The sequence below is a fragment of the Alligator mississippiensis genome, chromosome 14 (genome assembly GCF_030867095.1).
Source record: "Alligator mississippiensis isolate rAllMis1 chromosome 14, rAllMis1, whole genome shotgun sequence".
Taxonomy (NCBI): domain Eukaryota; kingdom Metazoa; phylum Chordata; order Crocodylia; family Alligatoridae; genus Alligator; species Alligator mississippiensis.
This window is the reverse complement of record NC_081837.1, coordinates 9,949,687-9,968,767: the sequence shown is the minus strand read 5'-3', so window position 1 is coordinate 9,968,767 and position 19,081 is coordinate 9,949,687. Positions and strand designations below refer to the sequence as shown.

At 42.5% G+C, this 19,081-nt stretch overlaps 1 protein-coding gene across 4 annotated transcripts in view; it reads left to right on the top strand.

The window, feature by feature from the left end:
* TPST1 (tyrosylprotein sulfotransferase 1) overlaps window positions 1-17,933 on the top strand; it is a 52,723-nt gene extending 34,790 nt beyond the window's left edge. For 3 of the 4 annotated variants that reach the window (XM_059717724.1, XM_019493466.2, XM_059717725.1), the window contains exons 4-5: window positions 6,635-6,685; window positions 13,355-14,530. In XM_059717724.1, coding sequence (XP_059573707.1) covers window positions 6,635-6,685; window positions 13,355-13,399 — 96 coding nt within the window. In that variant the 3' untranslated portion in view covers window positions 13,400-14,530. The other variant, XM_014608133.3, reaches the window with a different exon arrangement.
* Window positions 17,934-19,081: the final 1,148 nt, after the last annotated feature.

Below are 19,081 nucleotides of genomic sequence, written 5' to 3'. Positions count from 1 at the left end.
AGTGTTGGCTGTGAGGCTGACACATTTTAGAAGAATTTGAGTACAGCCAGGTTTGATCTCTAGCAAAATTATCAACCTGACTATTCAGTATTGCCAACTCTCATGATTTTTGGCATTGTTCTTAAAGTTATATGAAAGAGCTAAGTTTTTCACATTCCTGAAGCTTCGACTTTTAAGAACAATGCCAAAAATCATGCAAGTTGGCAATACTGCTATTTTAAAAATGATTTTTCTTTTAAATTTGTTAGGTTTCCAAATTTTTCTAAACTCGTTAGGCTTCAATAGCAACTTTGCCCAGTTTTCCTTAGTTTATATGCTGTTGGTTATCTATTTTTTCCACTCCTGAATTCTGTGAAAGTCGCTTAAGAAAATTCACAGTGGTGTAATCTTGATGGTATGGCACTCTTCCTAGTATAATGAACTTGAAGAGTATTCTTTTATAGAAATTTGCAAAATACTGTCACTGTCCTACATCATCCTAGATTCCTTTTCCTCAGCCTCTCCCCATAGCTCCTCACATTATGTACTTGAGGGTTAGATGGGCCAAAAGTGGAATCTTTTACATTCCTGTGGCTGAGGTTGGAGGTTTTCCCATATGAGTCTTTGGGACAGAATTCATTCCTATGGCTTTGGCTTAGAATTGACTTCCAGAGCTGTAATGCATCCATTTTGAATATAATTTAAATGCAGCAGAAACCTTGAAAGAACAGCTTTAAGTATCATGGCTCCTTCAGACTAAACTTGGGGATGTAGTTCTTAAACTCTAATGAACAGCGTTTCTTGGCTTATTAGATGTTGTCTTTAGTAACGTTTGCGTGTTATTTGGATTGAGTTCTAGATGAACTGTACGTTGTTGGTCTTTATCATGCTTACTCTGGAGCAGAGGCAAAAAAGATAACGTAGGAGGAGATGCATGTTCTTATTGCATACTAAATTATTACAGCTTCAGCATGCTGTTCAAAATAATGATTTTTGCTGGTGAATAGCAGGCCAAGCAGCTACATTAAAATTATGTAATGTAACTGCTACATTTCCATAACTTAATTTCTAAATTGTAGTTTAAATAACCATATTTTGAAAAGACAACACTGTTTAAATCAAAATGTCATCTGTTATTTCCAGCATGTATGAAGGCTGACATATGATGAAATATCCATTAAAGCAGCGTAATGTGCACTCTGAGGAACAAGACTAAAGTGTTATCCTGTTTAGCACCATATAGAGTGAAATTATAACATGTAACTTGGAGACTAGTGTAGTTTTTGCCTACCTAAAATTTTTTTTTTTTTAACATTTGGCACCCTTAACGTTTTGATCTGTTCTGCTTCTAAATACATAGTGTGCCTTTGATTCTTCAGATATTGCCGACCCATATGTGAAATTTGGATATAGTCTTGTCTGAAATCCACACAACAGTCAGTGCATGGTGGTCACATTTTTGCATCTTATTCAAGTAGAGCACTGTACAGGCAGCTTTCCCTTTCTAAGAGTCTGGCATTTTCTCTGCTGTTTTTTCAGTAGAGGTTGGAGGAAATGTGGGATAATTAGTATGAGGAAATTAAAAAATATGGGCATTATTATGAGCTTATTTAAAGTCTGTAATATACTATGTTAACACAAAATCTTTAGGGAAGGGACTAAATGAGATTTGGTTTCTTAACTTAGAAAGGTAACTGCTCAGAGCAATAGCGTCTGCATAAACTGCAGTACCTTAATCATTATTAGGTACCTTCCAAAGTCATCGCGAGACCAAGGATTTTTTGTGGCCAGCTCGTGGTGCGCAAAGGCAATTTCATGGGCATTTCATGGTGGCCCCACCCCTCACCTCTGATTGGCAGAGGGGCTCTGATGGCTCTGCCTCTCGCCATTGGTTGGCGGAAGTTCCTTCATTTGTCACTACTGATTTTTGCCCTGCTCCTCACCGCTGATCGGCAGAGGGCGTCTTCATTCAGTCTGCATTGCTACTATTTTTTCGGGGGAGCGGTTGGTTGATTTTTGTGGGAAATTGCAACCAGTGCTGGATTTCCTGGTAGTCACAGACAACAATATTTTTTTGCGGTTTCTGTGAAATCTGCAAAATTGAGATTTTTAGGTAGGTCTCTAATCATTAGTATTTGTAAGTTTGTATTTTCATATTTAACTACAGTGCTGAAAAAAAAGCTGGAAGTCAAAGTTTTTGAAACACGCACTACTTCCTGCATTGTAGAATGGATGCACGAGCCAGGTTATGTAAAAATTCTCATTCTTTCTCTTGAACTCCTGATTAACTCGTCTCTAGCATTTGGGCTATTGTTTTTAGAAGACGTTGCTGTATTGGTGCTTTGTATGAAACGGTATTTGAAGATTCTGGTTTAGATCCATTTTGTGCATGATTTGCTTAGGAAGCTAAATATTCCTAGACAGATAGGAACAGAAGTTCCCCTAGGTTATAGACATTTAAATTTTTGTTGTTTGAAGCAATTTTTTTCCTTCAAGACATAAATTAGTGAAATTAAGAATAACACAAATGATAACTCTCAGCACAGCAGAATAACTTATTGTACATTACTTGTATTTATTAAAAACTTGCAAGGCTGTGGCACGAAAAGCTCTGCTGCCCTTTTAGTTCTGCCGTAATATTCAAATTCTGCTTGAGACGTTCTTGACTTGGATAGCATGTGAATAACTGCACAGGTGTTTCTCATCTGTAGGTTGCATCTCTTGCATGAAAACTTCTTTTGAGCTTCTGTTGGTTGACGTAGTCTACTGTAGCGCAACGGAAAAGGAAAGCTTTATCTGAATTTAAATCCTTATCTAGTACTTTCTAATCCTACTTGCATGAACCTGTGTTAATTGTGCAAATATTGAACAACCTATTCATGTTCAGTCTGTATCGACTTTTTAACGTTCATGTTGGAACCACTTGCCAAAAACAAGAGCATTGACTTAATCTGAGTTTGGGTACTTTAAAAATAGCCGCGCTTATTGTTGTGGCGATGATGATTTATGTTTCGATGTTAGGAGCTGCAGTTTCTTTTTTCCTTGTTGCCAATTGATTAAATAGTTTGTGTTTTCATAACTGGAATGTAGAATTTGTTTGAGGAAGGATTCATATTTTTATATGAAAACACATTGGTTAATCATTCTGAGGCAGTTCACATTCATCCATGGGAGGGAACCTAGTTTGTTTTTTTTTTTTTCATGTCGCCAATGGGTGCGTGGGTAATTCTTTGGCCGGCAAGGTTTTTGGGGTATATGTAATATCTTTTATTAGACCAACTGAGTAGTTGGAAAAAAGTTCTTAGCAAGCTTTTGGGTGCAGCTACCCTTCGTCAGGCATAGGGAGTCTCTGCTGATCTGAGTTCCTTAATATTTTTGTGGCAGAGTTGTTGATGTGTCACTTCCTTAGCTGTCCATAGAATGATGAACCGCCTTCAAAGGCTTAGTTAGAAGATGGAAGTATAGTACGTGTAGGATTGCATAGGCCAGTGTGTCTTTCCTCAACATCACTGTGAAAGGACCAATACCCTATTATGGAATATAACTGAGGGCTGTGCCTGCTATCCTGGATGCTGCTGTTCTTCCATCCTTGTCCATCTACTTCTGGGATACCAAGTTTTGGGGATTTACAAAATACATAGTGGTTCCTCACTTTCTCGTTAGCCTTTTTAATTGTATGGTTATCTGGGTATATTTGTTCAGTCTCCCGATGGGGCTGGAGAAATGAAAGCTTCCGGCTTCTTCAGCATGACTCATGGTTTAGTTTTGCAGCCCTGTTTTGGGGGGAATAATCTTGCAGGCAGGAAAATCTGAGCTAACTCAATTGCGGTCATAAGACCACTGCAGTATATTGATTTAGTATAAACTGAACACTCTCTTTTCGACTCTGATCTTAGTGTCAGTTGCCAAATTTGTGCAAGTAAGTGTCTTGATTTGGAACTCATAAAAATTGATTTTGGCCTCTGGCTTTGACACACTGTGAGATAGTATTGTGCATGTTTACCCAGGCCAGTACTATCTTAACTTTCTGGGCAAAGATTTATGAAGAAGAGATCAAAAGGTAACCAAGAAGCTACAAAAGATGTGATGAATACCTATCACCTAGCTCAGAGGTGGGCAAAATACACAGGCTGGATCCAGCCCGCGAGGCCATTCTATATGGGCTGCGGGGCCCCTAAAAAATTTAGAAAGTTTTTATATTTATCTGCCCTTGGTTCCTGTCAAATGACAGGAACCAAGGGCAGTAGGACCCAGGGGAAGCCCGGTGGCCCCCACAACAGCAGGGCCTGCCTGACCCCACCCCCCCAGCTGGAAGCCCTAGCGGGGGCTTCTGGCCTGGGACCACGTGGCTGCCCCGTGCTGGAACCTCAGGTAAGGGGGAAGGGTGGGGGGAAGGGAAGGGGAGGGGAGGGGAGGACCCCGGGCAGGGAAGGAGCCTGGGGAAAAGCTGTGTGTGGGAGTGGGGGGAGCAGCTCCTTACCCACACCACGACCTGCGCTGCAGCCTCTCACAGCCCGCCTGGGGCTGCCTGTGCCTGCTTTGGACAGCCCCATGTGGGCTGCGAGGGGCTGCAGCAGGGAGCGCCGGCCACGGGGCAGGCAAGGGACTGCTTTCCTGCCCCCCCCTCCCCCCAGCTTTTCCCCAGGCTCCTTCCCTGCTCCTTCCCCATGCAGAGGAAAGTGGCCCCTCCCCTCCCCCTTGGCCAGGGTCCCACGCTGCAGCCACTCGCAGTCCACCTGGGGCTGTCTGGAGCAGGCACAGGCAGCCCCACGCAGGCCATGAGTGGCTGCAGCGTGGGGCATCGGGCATGGGGTGGACAAGGGGCTGCTTCCCTCCTGCACCTGCTTGTAACCTGGCCCTGCTGCCAGTTTGGGCTCCGCATGGCTCCAGGCTCGCCTGTTGAGGCTGCACGTGGCAACAGCAGCTGTGGCCCCCCCCCTGCTTGCCGAGCCCAGAAGTGTTTGCCACTGCTGCCTGTGGGCTGCCCAGCATGTGAGCTCCGGGTGGGCAGCAGTAGCCAACACTTCCTGGCGCGGCAAGTGAGGGGACCGCAGCTGTTGCCGCCACGCACAGCTCCGATGGGTGAGCCTGGAGCTGGTGGGGCCGGGTTACAAGCTGGTGCTGAGCGCGGGGAAAAGCAGCCCCTCACTTACCCCGTGGCCGGCGCCCTGTGCTGTAGCAGCTCACAGCCCATTTGGGGCTGCCTGTGCCTGCTCCAGACAGCCCCGCGTGGGCTGTGAGCGGCTGCAGCAGGGAGCACGGGGCAGGCAAGAGGCCTCTTTTCCCGCCTGTAATGTGGGGCTGGGGGGCACTGGGAGTGAGTGGGTGGGGATCCAATTGGAGCACAGGGCCCACACCAGTGTCCCAGGGCTAGTGTCAGCAGGGCCCAGCTCAGGGTGGCAGGAGCGCAGGGGCCCAGCTGGCAGGGGCTCTATGGAGCCGGGCCAGCTCCCCCCTCTCCCTGCTGGTGCAGCCCAGCCCAACTCCACAGACCCCTGCCAGCCTGCGCCCTGCTTTGGGCCCCACCGATGCTGGCCCTGGGACATGGGTCCCAAGATGGTGACCAGGGGGCGGGGCACCTGTCAAGGGGCAGCACTACCCATGCGGCCCTCGACAGCCTGCCAAAACTGGGTAAGTGGCCCTCCACCCAAAATAATTGCCTGCCCCTGCCTTAGCTCCTCAAACAACCTTCATTTAATGCAAAACTGACTCATGTTAATCTAAGAAATTTTAAACAGCTTCTAAATTTTCTATCCATACGTTTTGCCCTTCCATTTCTACAGCAGTGGTTTCTTCTAGCACCTCTTTTAGGCAAAACACAATTAGGAAGCTGTGGGGTAATTCCTTAAATACTAGAAGATTTTCTTCACAAGTGACTCTTTTTATTTCACAATGATTCACGTTATCCAGGACAGCACAAGGTCATGACTTTGGGGTATTCATTGATAGAAGTGAGAAATGTCTGTAACACACGGTATTACCTGTTTTTAATAACATACCCATATAATATTGTGATCTTGTAATCAGCCTGGTTGGTTTTGGTTGGGTGTTGTTGTTGTTGGGTTTTTTGGTTTTTTGGGGGTTTTTTTTTGGGGGGGGGCGTTAAAAACCAAACCAAACTAAGAATGTATTAATGTGGGATGCGATAGATTGAACCTTTATTGTGGTATTAAAAAAATTCTAACCTTATTTTGTGTCGGGCTTATACCTGTGAAAATGCATCATGCCACTTTCCACTGCATCTTCAAATGGACTTGCAGTACGTCAGAATGCGGGTATCACTTTTAAAATATTATAGGACCTAAATATCTGCATTTGAAAACTGCAGAAATTAGTGCTTTTTAATAGAGTAATGTTGATCATAAAAGGCTTTACTTACCATAAGAACTACTGCCAGTGCTTTATAGTTGAAGTAAAAACTGTTTTAAATTGTTATTAAGCCTAAAGATTATCTGAAGGCTGAATTATTCAAATTACAGAAACAGAAAGAAAAAGTGGCCAACTTGGTGGGGAGGGAAAGCCCAGACATTGCTGTTTTAGCATGACTAGCTCAAGGTAACCCTGGCAGATCTGAAGTGATTCCTTTTTAATAATTGTAACATCCAGTAAAAGCATCTGTGTAAAGTGTTATCTTTTTTTTTTTTCTTTCCTCCAGGTCTATAAAGGTGAATTTCAGCTTCCTGATTTTCTTAAGGAAGTGCCACAGGTATAGTATTGGATTGTTTTCCTTTTCTGTGTGTGTTGAAGTGCAAGAAGGGGAGAGGGGTGTGCGTGTGTGTGAGAGAGCGAGCAGTGAAGTTTTCAATAAATCTTACTTTATAGGGAGAATGCAATTATTTTTATTTTGCGTTTTATATATGATTGAATCAAACAAATTAAATCTGTCTCTTAAATTTGTGATACCACAGAGTAATTGATTTTCCTTGGAAGGGTGTTTAAGTAGTCTGAGGCTATAGGCATTATAATTTTATTTCTCCTTAGAGAACTTCTTTATCTGTATTAATGAAGTTGTATCACAACTCTAGACATTGTACATAATTTGTCTCGGGTTACTTGCCCTACTCTCTAGAGTCATGAGCTCTTAAAACCTCAAGCATTCATTATCCCCTTTCTAATATTTTTTTCATGCCTACATTTTTCTATTTTGGTAGTGAGTGGGTGCTCCTACACGAGATGCTTAATGTACAGTAGACTAATTCCACCACACATTAATGCACATGGGAAAAACTGCGCTAAAACACTAATGTGCAGTAGTATTAGCCTACTGCGCATTAAGCGTCACATCAAAAACATGATGATACCAATGCATAGTATGGCAACCTACTGTGCATTAATTTAGTACTTGATTAAGTAAATACTAAATTTAACACACAGTAGGCACAGCGCATTAATGAACATGTAGATGTGCCCAGTTATTATAAAATCTTGATTGGGGCACTTGGAAATTTTAAAGCAAGAAAGCAACCATCCAGAGCACATTGGCTGATCTTGATCAGAGTTCAGTGTTTGTTTGTTTTTATCAGATTGAGACAGTATGCTGTAGATGAATCCAGGTCATAATTCAGCATATTAATGGTTTACTCTTCTGCTAACTAGTTTGCAATGAAATTAATGTGAGGGCAAAATGAATATAGGTATTCAAGCATATCCTATTTTCTAGTAATAGTATTGCCATTAATTAGCACCGGATTTAATGCATGGCACAATTCTGTCCCAGAGGGTATTGTACAATAGGTAGAATAGATGTATTTCAGTGGTAACAGCTGAAAAAGCTATCCAAAGTGGTCAGAAGTCCTTGCCTTGCCAAGGGAATGACTAAAATGGAATGTGTCTCACCTCAGTTTTGGGGCTTATTTGGAGTCTTCTGCTAACAGCTTCCTGACCAATACTTTAATTCTAGTGAAATTCTGAGATTAGTATGTAGATGCCGTGTGACAGTAGAGCATCCCTCAGCTCTGAATTTCTTAAGATAGTTAAAGATTACATAAACTAGTTATGTAAAACATAGCATAGTTGTGGTGAGCGTACAAATTAGCTGTTATTCCTGGGAATGCATACAGGTTTAAAGCCCAGTCCTACAGCTTTTTTCCAAGGAAAAGCCCCCAGTAATGTAAGTAAAAGCTACATATAGCTCAGGGCCCTCAGTAGTTACAGATTGTGGCTAAGTACAGACAGTGAAAAAGCCCACAGCTAAATTGATTCAGTCTTTGCAGGTTAGTCTAAACTGCAGAGATTAAACTGAGAAACAACTGCACAGACAGTCGCTCTTGATTCAGGAAATACAGCCACATACTTGCAGTGGTTCAAGCCAGAAGTTGAGAGATGGTAGAGCACAGCTCTCTGGCACATAGCCAGCATGGGCTGTGTGTTCACTTCCTTTTTCTGCTACCCCAGAGGTCTCTGGGATTTGTGGTCCAGAATCGCAGCAGCAGGACTCTGCAGGGTTGCTCATCACTTCCTCTTTCTGCTTCCAAGTGCCTCTGGGATTTGTAGTCCACAGTTGCAGTCAGCATTAAGTTTTTAGAAGGGCGGGGTAGTAGCTCTTTGCTTGAGGGAAGAAAAATTTAACCCCCCCTCCCTGGTCCCTTTTCTGCTGAAGCAGACAGCACAGCCCAGCCCATGCCTGGGCTGGAAAGCATGCTGGGATGCTGAGGGACTGTGATTTAACTTGAACCAGGAAGGGCTCTGGGACAGAAATTTCATAAACTGGCTGGACCCAAATCAGCTAAATCTGATACTGCATTCAACCTGGTCTATCTTAAACCAGTTTCAGCCATTTTGAAACTGGTTTATGCGCACTGAACTTCTGTTCTGTTACAAGTTTAAACCAGTTTCTGATCACTTAAACTGACGTATGTGTAACTTCCAGAAGCACTCTGTAAACAGTTGTTGCTGTTGTTGTTTCAAGGTTTATTCAAGAAGGGTGAACTCTTGGCAATTTAGAAGTTAACCTTGCATCTTTGTCAGTTGAATGCAGTGATTCTCAACATTTTTAGAATCAAGGCACCCCTCATTAGACTCCTGCTCAGTGCAAGCAATTACGATGTCATAGGGATCACGGAGACCTGGTGGGACTCCACCCATGACTGGACCATGGGGATAGATGGCTATACCCTGTACAGGAGGGATCGTGTAGATAAGAGGGGCGGGGGTGTAGCTCTCTATGTTAAGGAAAGCTACGCGTCCCTGCAAGCCGATATTGGCGACCAGGGTGGATGGCTGGAGACCCTCTGGGTTAAAATCCGTGGGGAACACGGCACAGGGGACACAATGGTGGGAGTCTATTACAGACCTCCCACCCAAAGTCCTGAGCTAGACCAGGAGTTTGCCCAGGAACTGGCTGAGGCAGCTTGCTCCAGGACCATGGTTGTCATGGGTGACTTCAATTACCCAGACATCTCGTGGGAGGATCGCTCAGCAAAATCTGAGCGGTCGCAGAGCTTCCTCTCGTGCGTGGATGACCTCTACCTGACTCAAGAAGTCTGTGGGCCAACGAGAGGCAAAGCGCTGCTCGACCTGGTGCTGGCTACTGGGGAGGACCTAGTCGGCGACCTAGTGATCGATGGGAAGCTGGGTGACAGCGACCACGAGCTGATCACCTTCACCATCCGCCGAAAAGCTGGCAAGTCAGTCAGCAACACGCAAGTCCTTGACTTCAGGAAAGCTGACTTTGACAAACTCAGGAGGCTTGTCAGTGAGGCCCTAAGGGACTGTGACCACAGGGAGAGGGGAGTTCAAGAAGAGTGGTTGCTCCTCAAGGGAGCGATCCTCAATGCACAAACGAAGTCTATTCCATCTCGGAGGAAAGGCAGCAAGAGGGCACAGCAGCCCCCCTGGCTCTCCAGGGACCTAGCAGACCTCCTGAGGCTAAAAAGAAAGGCCTACAAAGGATGGAGGATGGGAGTCACCTCCAAGGAGGATTATTCTGCACTGGTCCGGTCCTGTAGGGAGCAGACCAGGAAAGCCGAGGCTGCTACTGAACTCCAGCTAGCTTTGAGCATCAAGGACAATAAAAAGTCCTTTTTCAGATATGTGGGGAGCCAGAGGAAAAACAGGGGCAACGTTGGACCCCTGCTGAACCAGATGGGGCAACTGACAACTGATGCCCAGGAAAAAGCCAACCTATTAAATAGGTACTTTGCGTCGGTCTTTCATCAGCCCCATGGGACGCCCGTGCCCGCTACAGGGCCGGGAAGTCCGGGTGAGGGTGATCCCCTGCCCTCCATTAATGCTGACTTTGTGAAGGAACATCTTGAGAAGCTGGATACCTTCAAGTCAGCCGGCCCTGACAATCTTCACCCCAGGGTACTCAAGGAGCTGGCGAGCATCATAGCCCAGCCTCTAGCGCGGATCTTTGAAAACTCTTGGTGCTCTGGTGTAGTGCCCGAAGACTGGAAGAAGGCCAACGTGGTGCCTATTTTCAAGAAAGGGAGGAAAGTGGATCCGGCTAACTATAGGCCCATCAGCCTGACTTCTATCCCGGGGAAGATCTTAGAAAAGTTTATTAAGGAGGCCATCCTTAATGGACTGGCCGACGCCATCATCTTAAGGGATAGCCAGCACGGGTTTGTTGCGGGTAGGTCTTGCTTGACCAATCTCATTTCCTTCTATGACCAGGTGACCTATCACCTGGACAAGGGAGATGAGATTGATGTCATATATCTTGACTTCAAAAAAGCCTTCGATCTGGTGTCCCATGATCGTCTCTTGGAGAAACTGGCCAATTGTCACCTTGGGTCCCCCACGATCCACTGGCTGGAAAATTGGCTCCGGGGTCAGACCCAGAGGGTAGTAATTGATGGAAGTCACTCATCGTGGTGTCCTGTGACCAGTGGGGTCCCCCAGGGCTCTGTCCTTGGACCCATACTGTTCAACATCTTCATTAATGATGTGGACACTGGAGTCAGAAGCGGACTGGCCAAGTTCACCGATGACACCAAACTTTGGGGCAAAGCATCCACACCAGAAGACAGGCGGATGATCCAGGCTGACCTGGACAGGCTCAGCAAGTGGGCGGATGAGAATCTGATGGTGTTCAACGCCGATAAATGCAAGGTTCTCCACCTTGGGGAAAAAAAACCCGCAGCATCCTTATAGGCTCGGCAGTGCTATGTTGGTTAGCACTATGGAAGAAAGAGACTTGGGGGTCATCATTGACCACAAGATGACCATGAGCCTGCAATGCGATGCTGCGGCTAGTAAAGCGACCAAAACGCTGGCTTGCATCCATAGATGCTTCTCAAGCAAATCCCGGGACGTCATTCTCCCCCTGTACTCGGCCTTAGTGAGGCCGCAGCTGGAGTACTGCGTCCAGTTTTGGGCTCCACAATTCAAAAAGGATGTGGAGAAGCTTGAGAGAGTCCAGAGAAGAGCCACGCGCATGATCAGGGGTCAGGGAAGCAGACCCTACGATGACAGGCTGAGAGCCCTGGGGCTCTTTAGCCTGGAAAAGCGCAGGCTCAGGGGTGATCTGATGGCCACCTACAAGTTTATCAGGGGTGACCACCAGTATCTAGGGGAACGTTTGTTCACCAGAGCGCCCCAAGGGATGACGAGGACGAATGGTCACAAACTACTACAAGATCGTTTCAGGCTGGACATAAGGAAGAATTTCTTTACTGTCCGAGCCCCCAAGTCTGGAACAGCCTGCCGCCGGAGGTTGTTCAAGCGCCTTCATTGAACACCTTCAAGATGAAACTGGATGCTTATCTTGCTGGGATCCTATGACCCCAGCTGACGTCCTGCCCTTTGGGCGGGGGGCTGGACTCGATGATCTTCCGAGGTCCCTTCCAGCCCTAATGTCTATGAAATCTATGAAATCTATGAAATGCCAGCTCTTACTTTGCACGTTTTTTTGAGTATAGAAAAATAATAGAGCAATTCTTCTGTAGCAAAGAACTCAAAGATCATAACAGGTCAGAATGTTTTTAACACTTGGGTTCCTGTTCAAAATCTCTAGGTTTATCTTGTGAATCATGTTTTCACACCTAACGTTGTGTGGCACCCCACATCACTCTTGAAAAAAAGCTCAAGCCCTACCCTGGGTGCTGCAGTACCCTGGCTGGGGATCACTGGTTTTAATGTGTCTCAACACTACAGAAATAGTCCATAGAGAAATATCTATATTTCTTTGCCTGCAGAACCACTTCCTGATTCTCTGTATTTCATGGTCATTTTTTCTCCTCTCATCTTCCTTGCACAAATTCTGTCTCTGACACCCCCGCGTGTCAAATGGAATCAAATGGCCTTATGAACTAATTATTTTAAATTGTCTCAAGCACTGCACCCCCTTTGGCTGTCATAGGAGCTTTAAGTGTTCAGTTTAAATACCAGCCCACTGGTGACTCTGATTTATTTTTAAAAATCCCAATAATAAGACGTTGTCCAGCCTCCCCCAAGCCATTGAGCAGGTTGAGTCTGCCATCAAGGGCTGAATGCCAGAGCTATTCTCTTTTCATCCTTTTATTCTGTTTGGCAACTTGCTGCCTTATAAAGGTCCTTAGCTCAAAGGGTTCATTAGCAATTTTGACCAGTTTTGCTCCTCTCTGCATAGGGTGCTGGTGTTTTAAGGGACTACATTTGCATTCAGCTGAAAGACAAAAATAGCGGGGCAGCAGTAACTTTACAGTGCACCTCTTGCCAGGCTTGGGAGGTGTTGCATTACGTGGGCAAAGGAAAGGCATCTTTCCCCTACCAAATTGTCTAACTTTCCTATAGGGAGAGGCAGAAATGCCCGGGATATAAATCCTGTGCCCGTACGACAGACCCATATGTATCATTGCTCTTGGATAAAGAATAAAGGCAATTCCAGCAATCTTTCAGCAGTGCATAACTGTTTTTGAGGAGTATCCAGTAATGACTTGAAGACTGACTGAAGTGCCTCATCTCCCCAGTCCACTGCCTGCACTTGGTCAGATCAGTGTGCTTAAAATTTCTAAATGAAGCTCACGAGTGCTGTCTTTGCAGGATAGGAGCCTGGGCCTTAGGGCTCCTGTGTTCTGGCTCAGGTTCTGTTATGGGCTGTTTGGTCTTAGCAGGCCACTTTCCCTTTTGCCGTCATGTAAGGTTATGATGATGATTGTGTCCTGTTTTAGTGGGAATGGTGGTTGTTTTTAGTGTTACGCTGTCAGATAAAAGGTTAGGCAAACTTTTCACTAGAAATCCAGAAGACATAAGCCCTTTTTTTTTTTTAATTATTATTCTTAAGGATAGCTTAATTAACTTTAATCTGCTAAATCTAGAGATTCTGAAAAAAAATGAATAAAATTGCCACCAGGGTGAGGGATGTGGGGAGGGAGCAAACATTTTGACTAGTTCCATCCATTCAAACGAAAATTCATTTATTTAAAAGGCAAAATGGTCTCTTTTGTTCCAGCCAAAGAAGACAATAGAAAGGAAATCCCGTGGCAAGATAAAATGAACATGGATCAGTAATGTAGAATAGCTACGGTGTCTGTTTCATGTTTTCAGAGCATAAAACCTTGCTGCAGGCATTCTGATTCTTTCTGATAAACCTTCTTTGTGTGTGATCTCTAACATGGGCTTTGCTCTGTTACTGGATGTTTGCCTGTTCTTGGCCTTTGAGCAGTTAGTACTCATGCTTTGCAAGTTGTGCTCAGCTAATATAAAACCATTAAGAACCTGACACCATGCAGCTGGATGTGCTCTTGCTCACAGTATTGTTCAGCTCAGCTGCTGGCCAAAGTGTGTGTGTTTGCAGCTTTATCAAAGGCAAAACCAGTTTTAAATGTGTAGCTCTTACCAGTTTTAATTAAACAAACTGAATTGAAGCGAAAGTGTGCAGTAACTGTTTCATGGCACTGACTAGTGGGGGAAAATATTTTAAGATGGGGTACAGCATTGCATCTAAAATTGCAAAATGCATGGTATAAGAAAAGGAAAGAAGAAGGCATGAGACTATAGCACTATTCAGATATTTAAGAATATACAAGCAAATAAGTCGGTTTGTTTAAATACATACGTAGAGCAAACAGATGCGATGCTTAACAGGAAGATGACAATTAATGCTAATAAAGTAATACTGTAGGCAGTTAGGAAACCTGAATGGCATAATTAAGAGCTTAGTAGTAGGTCAGCAAGACCTAACATGCAGCAAACATTTATTGTGTTCCCAGTGAGATAGGCAGGATTGCAAATGGAATTAAAAAAAAAATGTTAGTGCCTGAATTAATACAGATTAATTAAATCTATTTAGTTATTACATGTAGAAGTAGTAAATAAGAAGCAGAATCTAAACTGAAGTCATGAACTTCAGAGGGATGATAGAGTTAACATGCCTCAAGGGTTATATGTTAAATTTAAATATAGTCCCTCACTGGAGAGATCGATATCTGTAGCTGGATTAAAAATTGCTTCTCTTCAGTTAGTTTTATTTTTAACAATTTACTCATGACTGAATTAACATAATAAACATAATAAAAAGAACCAAACAGCTAATAGGCTATTGCGCAGACATGAGTGGTGTTAAAAATACCTTTCCTTTAATCTTGGTGGACTATAACTAATTTTGGTTTTATTGGCTTATTTGCTTTCACAGACTGAACCTATGGAATAGATGGTTTGATGGACGTATCTTGCACATAAGGTAATAAAAGTCTACTTCGTCACTTAAGTGATAGTTCTGATTTTTGTTTTTAAACTTGCATCATGCCTTCAAATATAAAACTGAATTCTGCTCTAATATTTAATAGGGGGTTGGGTGGCAGAGGGTGAAGGGATTAGTCCAGGCCCACATAGCATTTGTAACAGCCAACTTAATGTAACTGGTATGCTGAAGATTCAATTGCCTGCTATATCAGGGGTGTCAAAGGTATGGCCCATGGGCTGGATCTGGCCCATGGAGCGCTAAACTCTGTCCATTGGGTCTCAGACCATCCTCACACACAGCATGAAGCATGTGCTGGTCCTAGCCCCATGTACTGCATGTGGTATATGGAGCCAGTCTCGAATGCGCTGCATGTGGCTGGGCCCACTAGAGCAGGTGCTTCACATGGAGGTATGAAAATTAACAAGCTAGCAGTTTTACTAGGTGTTCAAATTTATTTTTAACTTGTGTTGAAAGCAAGGTATAGATAACATACTTGTCCATCAAAACAAGGTGCATGTTGAACAGATTTTAAGAATACATTTTTATTTTTTTTTTTTGTATCTTTAAAGCCAGTTGTTTCTTCAAAGACAGGGGAAAATGAGCTAACTAATGCATCTTTTGCTGCTAGCAGGGTGGATAAAAATCAGTAATTTTTTTTAAATAAAAAAATGGATTGATTTTTATTTAATTGTATTTTTTTATTTTTTTGTCAAGTTGTTTTAAAAAGCTAAATTTGTATAAAGATATTTTCATTTAAATTATGTTAAAGCTCAAAGATATGACCGTGGAATAGGGATTATAACTTCTAATGGTATACTATTTGAGACATTATATTTATGCAACCTATCTTTATAAATAGGTCACAACAGGCCATGGACTATATTAGGGGCCCAATCTTACGGGGTAGCCAGAGGCTGGTCTATGGATTAGTAAGGATTAAAGAAAGGAGACTGAGTGGGGATTTAACAGCAGCCTTCAACTACCTGAAGGGTGGTTAAAAAGAGGACGGAGCTGGACTGTTCTCAGTGGTGGCAGATGACAGAACAAGGAGCAACCGTCTCAAGTTGCAGGAAGGGAAGTATAGGTTAGATGTTAGGTAGAATTTTCTTACTAAGGGGGGGTAGTAATACATTGGAACCGGTTACCCAGAGAGGTGGTGGAAGCTCCATCCTTGCGGGGTTTCAAAACCCAGCTAGACCAAGCTTTGGTTGGGATGATGTAGTTGGGGCTGGTCCTGCCTTGAGCGGGCAGGTGGACTAGATGACCTCCTGAGGTCCCTTCCAACCCTATTTTTTTAATGATTCTGTGACTCTGTATTCAGTCCCATTAAGCATCTCTGTGTTGCTTACTTTCAGTTCTTAAACTGTGGATTTGTGTCTCCAGAGATCATAGGCAGACAAGATTCTTTGGGTAGATGCAATATCTTTTATTAGACCAACTAAATAGTTGGAAAAATAGTTATTTGCAAGCTTTAGGGCACAAATGCCCTTCTTCAGGCATAGGGAGAGTTTGTGTCTCCAGAGATAACATCCTTGTTAACAGCAGTCCTGTATATGGAGAGGAGAGATAGCAGACCTGATTAATTACCCACCTATCAGCCCTATTGTCTCTCTGCAAATGTGTGTACACACTCCTACCTTTCTCTAAAAGTGCAAAGTTTCAAGGAGTTCAATGAATAAAGGATATCAAACAAGAATGTGCTTTTTGTAGAAACCAATGATTAAGTTGAGGCTTTCTGTCCAGTATTTTAAAGTGTGTTTTAAATCATGATTTAAATTAAACCTGCCTTGGCTGTTAGTGTCCCAGCACTGCTGAAGCAGCCTCAGGAAAATAGTTTTTTGTGGGGGTTTTTTGTTTGTTTTTTGTCATGGGACCTACAGTGACGAGTGTGTTGAGTGATGATTTTAGTGTATTTTTATTTCAGTGCTTTTTGTCCTGGATCACTAGTGAATAGCAAAAGAATTCCTACTGATCAACTGGGATCTTACTGTTAGGATGTTCCTGGCTTAAAATACTCCTGGGCCTGACACAATAGAACAAAACACATCTATTTTAAACAAATCTAAAGGCAATATGGTTGTATTAGAAATGAATATTAAACTTAGAACAAAGGAATGAGTTGAGTTGTACAGAAACAGATTTCAAAATGAAAAATGTTTACAAGTGATCTATGTGGAAAACAGTCATTTTAATATAAAGTATGAGGCGGTATTAAAGAACTGAAAGATGCATTCCTCTGAAAAAAGTGTTTTAAATGTCATTTGAAAATTTAACTAAAAATAATTGGAATGAATACAATTGAGGCATTCAAGTTGAGAAGCAAAGTCTCCAGTTTCCCATTAGGTTCTTTTACTGGCTTTGTGATAGAAGAGAAAGTTGTTAATAAAATGAATTTGCATCTATATAGGGAAAGAATATATTGATTTTGCTGGAGCTAAAAAGCTTTCCATTGCCTTTCACCTTCAAATTCACTTGATGTCAACAGGTAGTGGCTCTCATTTCACTCTTTCGAAGCATCCAAACTGGGTTGGAATAAAGGTTTTGAGCAGTTGTGTTTAGGTTTGTGATTTTGGGCCTATTGAGATTAATTGTTACACTAAACATGTATCATTATTTGCTTCTGAAAATAAATTGGCTGGGGTGTAAAGTGAAGTCTAGCAAAAAAAAGTGTAAAAACCTAACTTTTTTTCTTATTTCTTTTTTAATTAGGAAAGACTGCTGCCTTTTTCAATGGAAACAACAGTGTGTTGGTCATCTCGCTCACTTCAGTGAGGTGTAATGTTGATAGCCTGCTTTTTTTCTCTCAAAATCTTCTCCCATTCATTCCTTTTCATCCTGTGGTTTTAGTTTTTTATATTTTTGTTGTTGTTGTGAGCACATGTAAAACTTTAAGAGTAAAAGCACTTTTCTGTTATGAAGTCAATGCCCTTCGCTGATGACAACGTAGTACTGTATCACGTACACAAAGGTTTTTAAGGTTTGAAAAAAAGCAAAGCAACAACTGATCTACATTGAAATTGCTAATCGTGGCTCTCTCTCCATTTAACTGAAGACCGTTGTTTTAAAGGATTTTTGTAAATGTTTTATTTAAAATCTGGATTTAAATGTATGGAACTTGGGGGTGGTCTGTACTTGTTTTAAATGTGTTTTGTTTGTGTATTGCTTTGTTTTAGGGGTGAGGGTGGTAGAAGAGTTGTGCCTGTTTTCAATTTTATTGACATGTGGAACTTGTTAAATATCTTTCTTTAATTATTTAAAAACAATTTCTGAGATGTTGATAAATTACATGTACATTTGCAATTGATCTTTTGTATTTTATTTTTCAAAATAAATGCTTTAAATGTGATAGTTTTGTGGTTCACGTTAAATATGCAAATCTTCACATGAAGTTAGGACTGCAAAAGCAAGAGAAGCAATATAATCCAAGACCCTGAATTTTTTTAAATACTTGGTTAATTTTCAGTACGTCATTTTAAAGTTTAAGCAAATATTTAAAAGATTTGCATCGTATTGGAATAGCTTGATAGAATTTCCTGTGTCTACAAATGCTGTTTGTATAGTTTTTTTTTAGCATGAAATAACACAATTACTGATTGCAGTGGTATGCTGAACTAATTGGAACAATCGGTAATTTTAAAAGGCAATTAAATTAGTTATTAAGAATATAATAAACAGTACAACTCCTAGTCTGTTAAAAATATTCTCTATCGGTTATAAATCAAGAACATCTGAAATATCAGCTGTTCTGTTTTTACCCAGGGGAAGCCTTTCTGTTAGGGACAGAGCTCTGTGTGTGTGTGTGTACATACATGCAACTTTCTATTAGGGATAGGTGTGTATGTGTGAGACAGATTTATGGGTTTGGGAAGCTTTCTTCTGTTCTGGAGTGCAAACTTGACGTGGTGAAATGGATCCAGAAAAAGATATCTGTTTTTGCAGTACTGGAAATATGGCAACCCTACAAAATCTGTACAGGAAGATTTTTAGGTGTACTTGAGAAAGCAAGTTTTCACAGTTGTTATGCTAATTCTTGTGGCATGTGTAAACTCTTCCCTTCTGCAAACGAAAGCGCAGGGCATCCCCTAGCGACAGGACAAGAGAAGTGCTATTTTGTAATTTCGTGTCTGAACGACGTATGCACAAAGCTGCTGAGGAAACCAGTTTTGTCTTGGTGCTGTCAAAGTAGTAGGCTTTCTGCAGGCACCCTCTGAAATCCACTATGGAAACGCAGATCATGAACAGTCATAGTGATGAGCATTTCTGAACACAGACACAACCCAGTGAAGCTCTTGTGACATCTTATAATCAGCCAGGTAATGAATACTATATTGTCAATGGACTTATTTTCTTCACTTCCTTTCTCCTTTTTAATATTTTATTCCGGCCTGGCATATTAAGTCAGAGATGGCAACAGAAACATCTGTAGAGGTTTCCCTTACTGAAAAACTAATTTTGATTAATTATGAGCTACTGTAGGCCTTTTCTGCCTCAAAT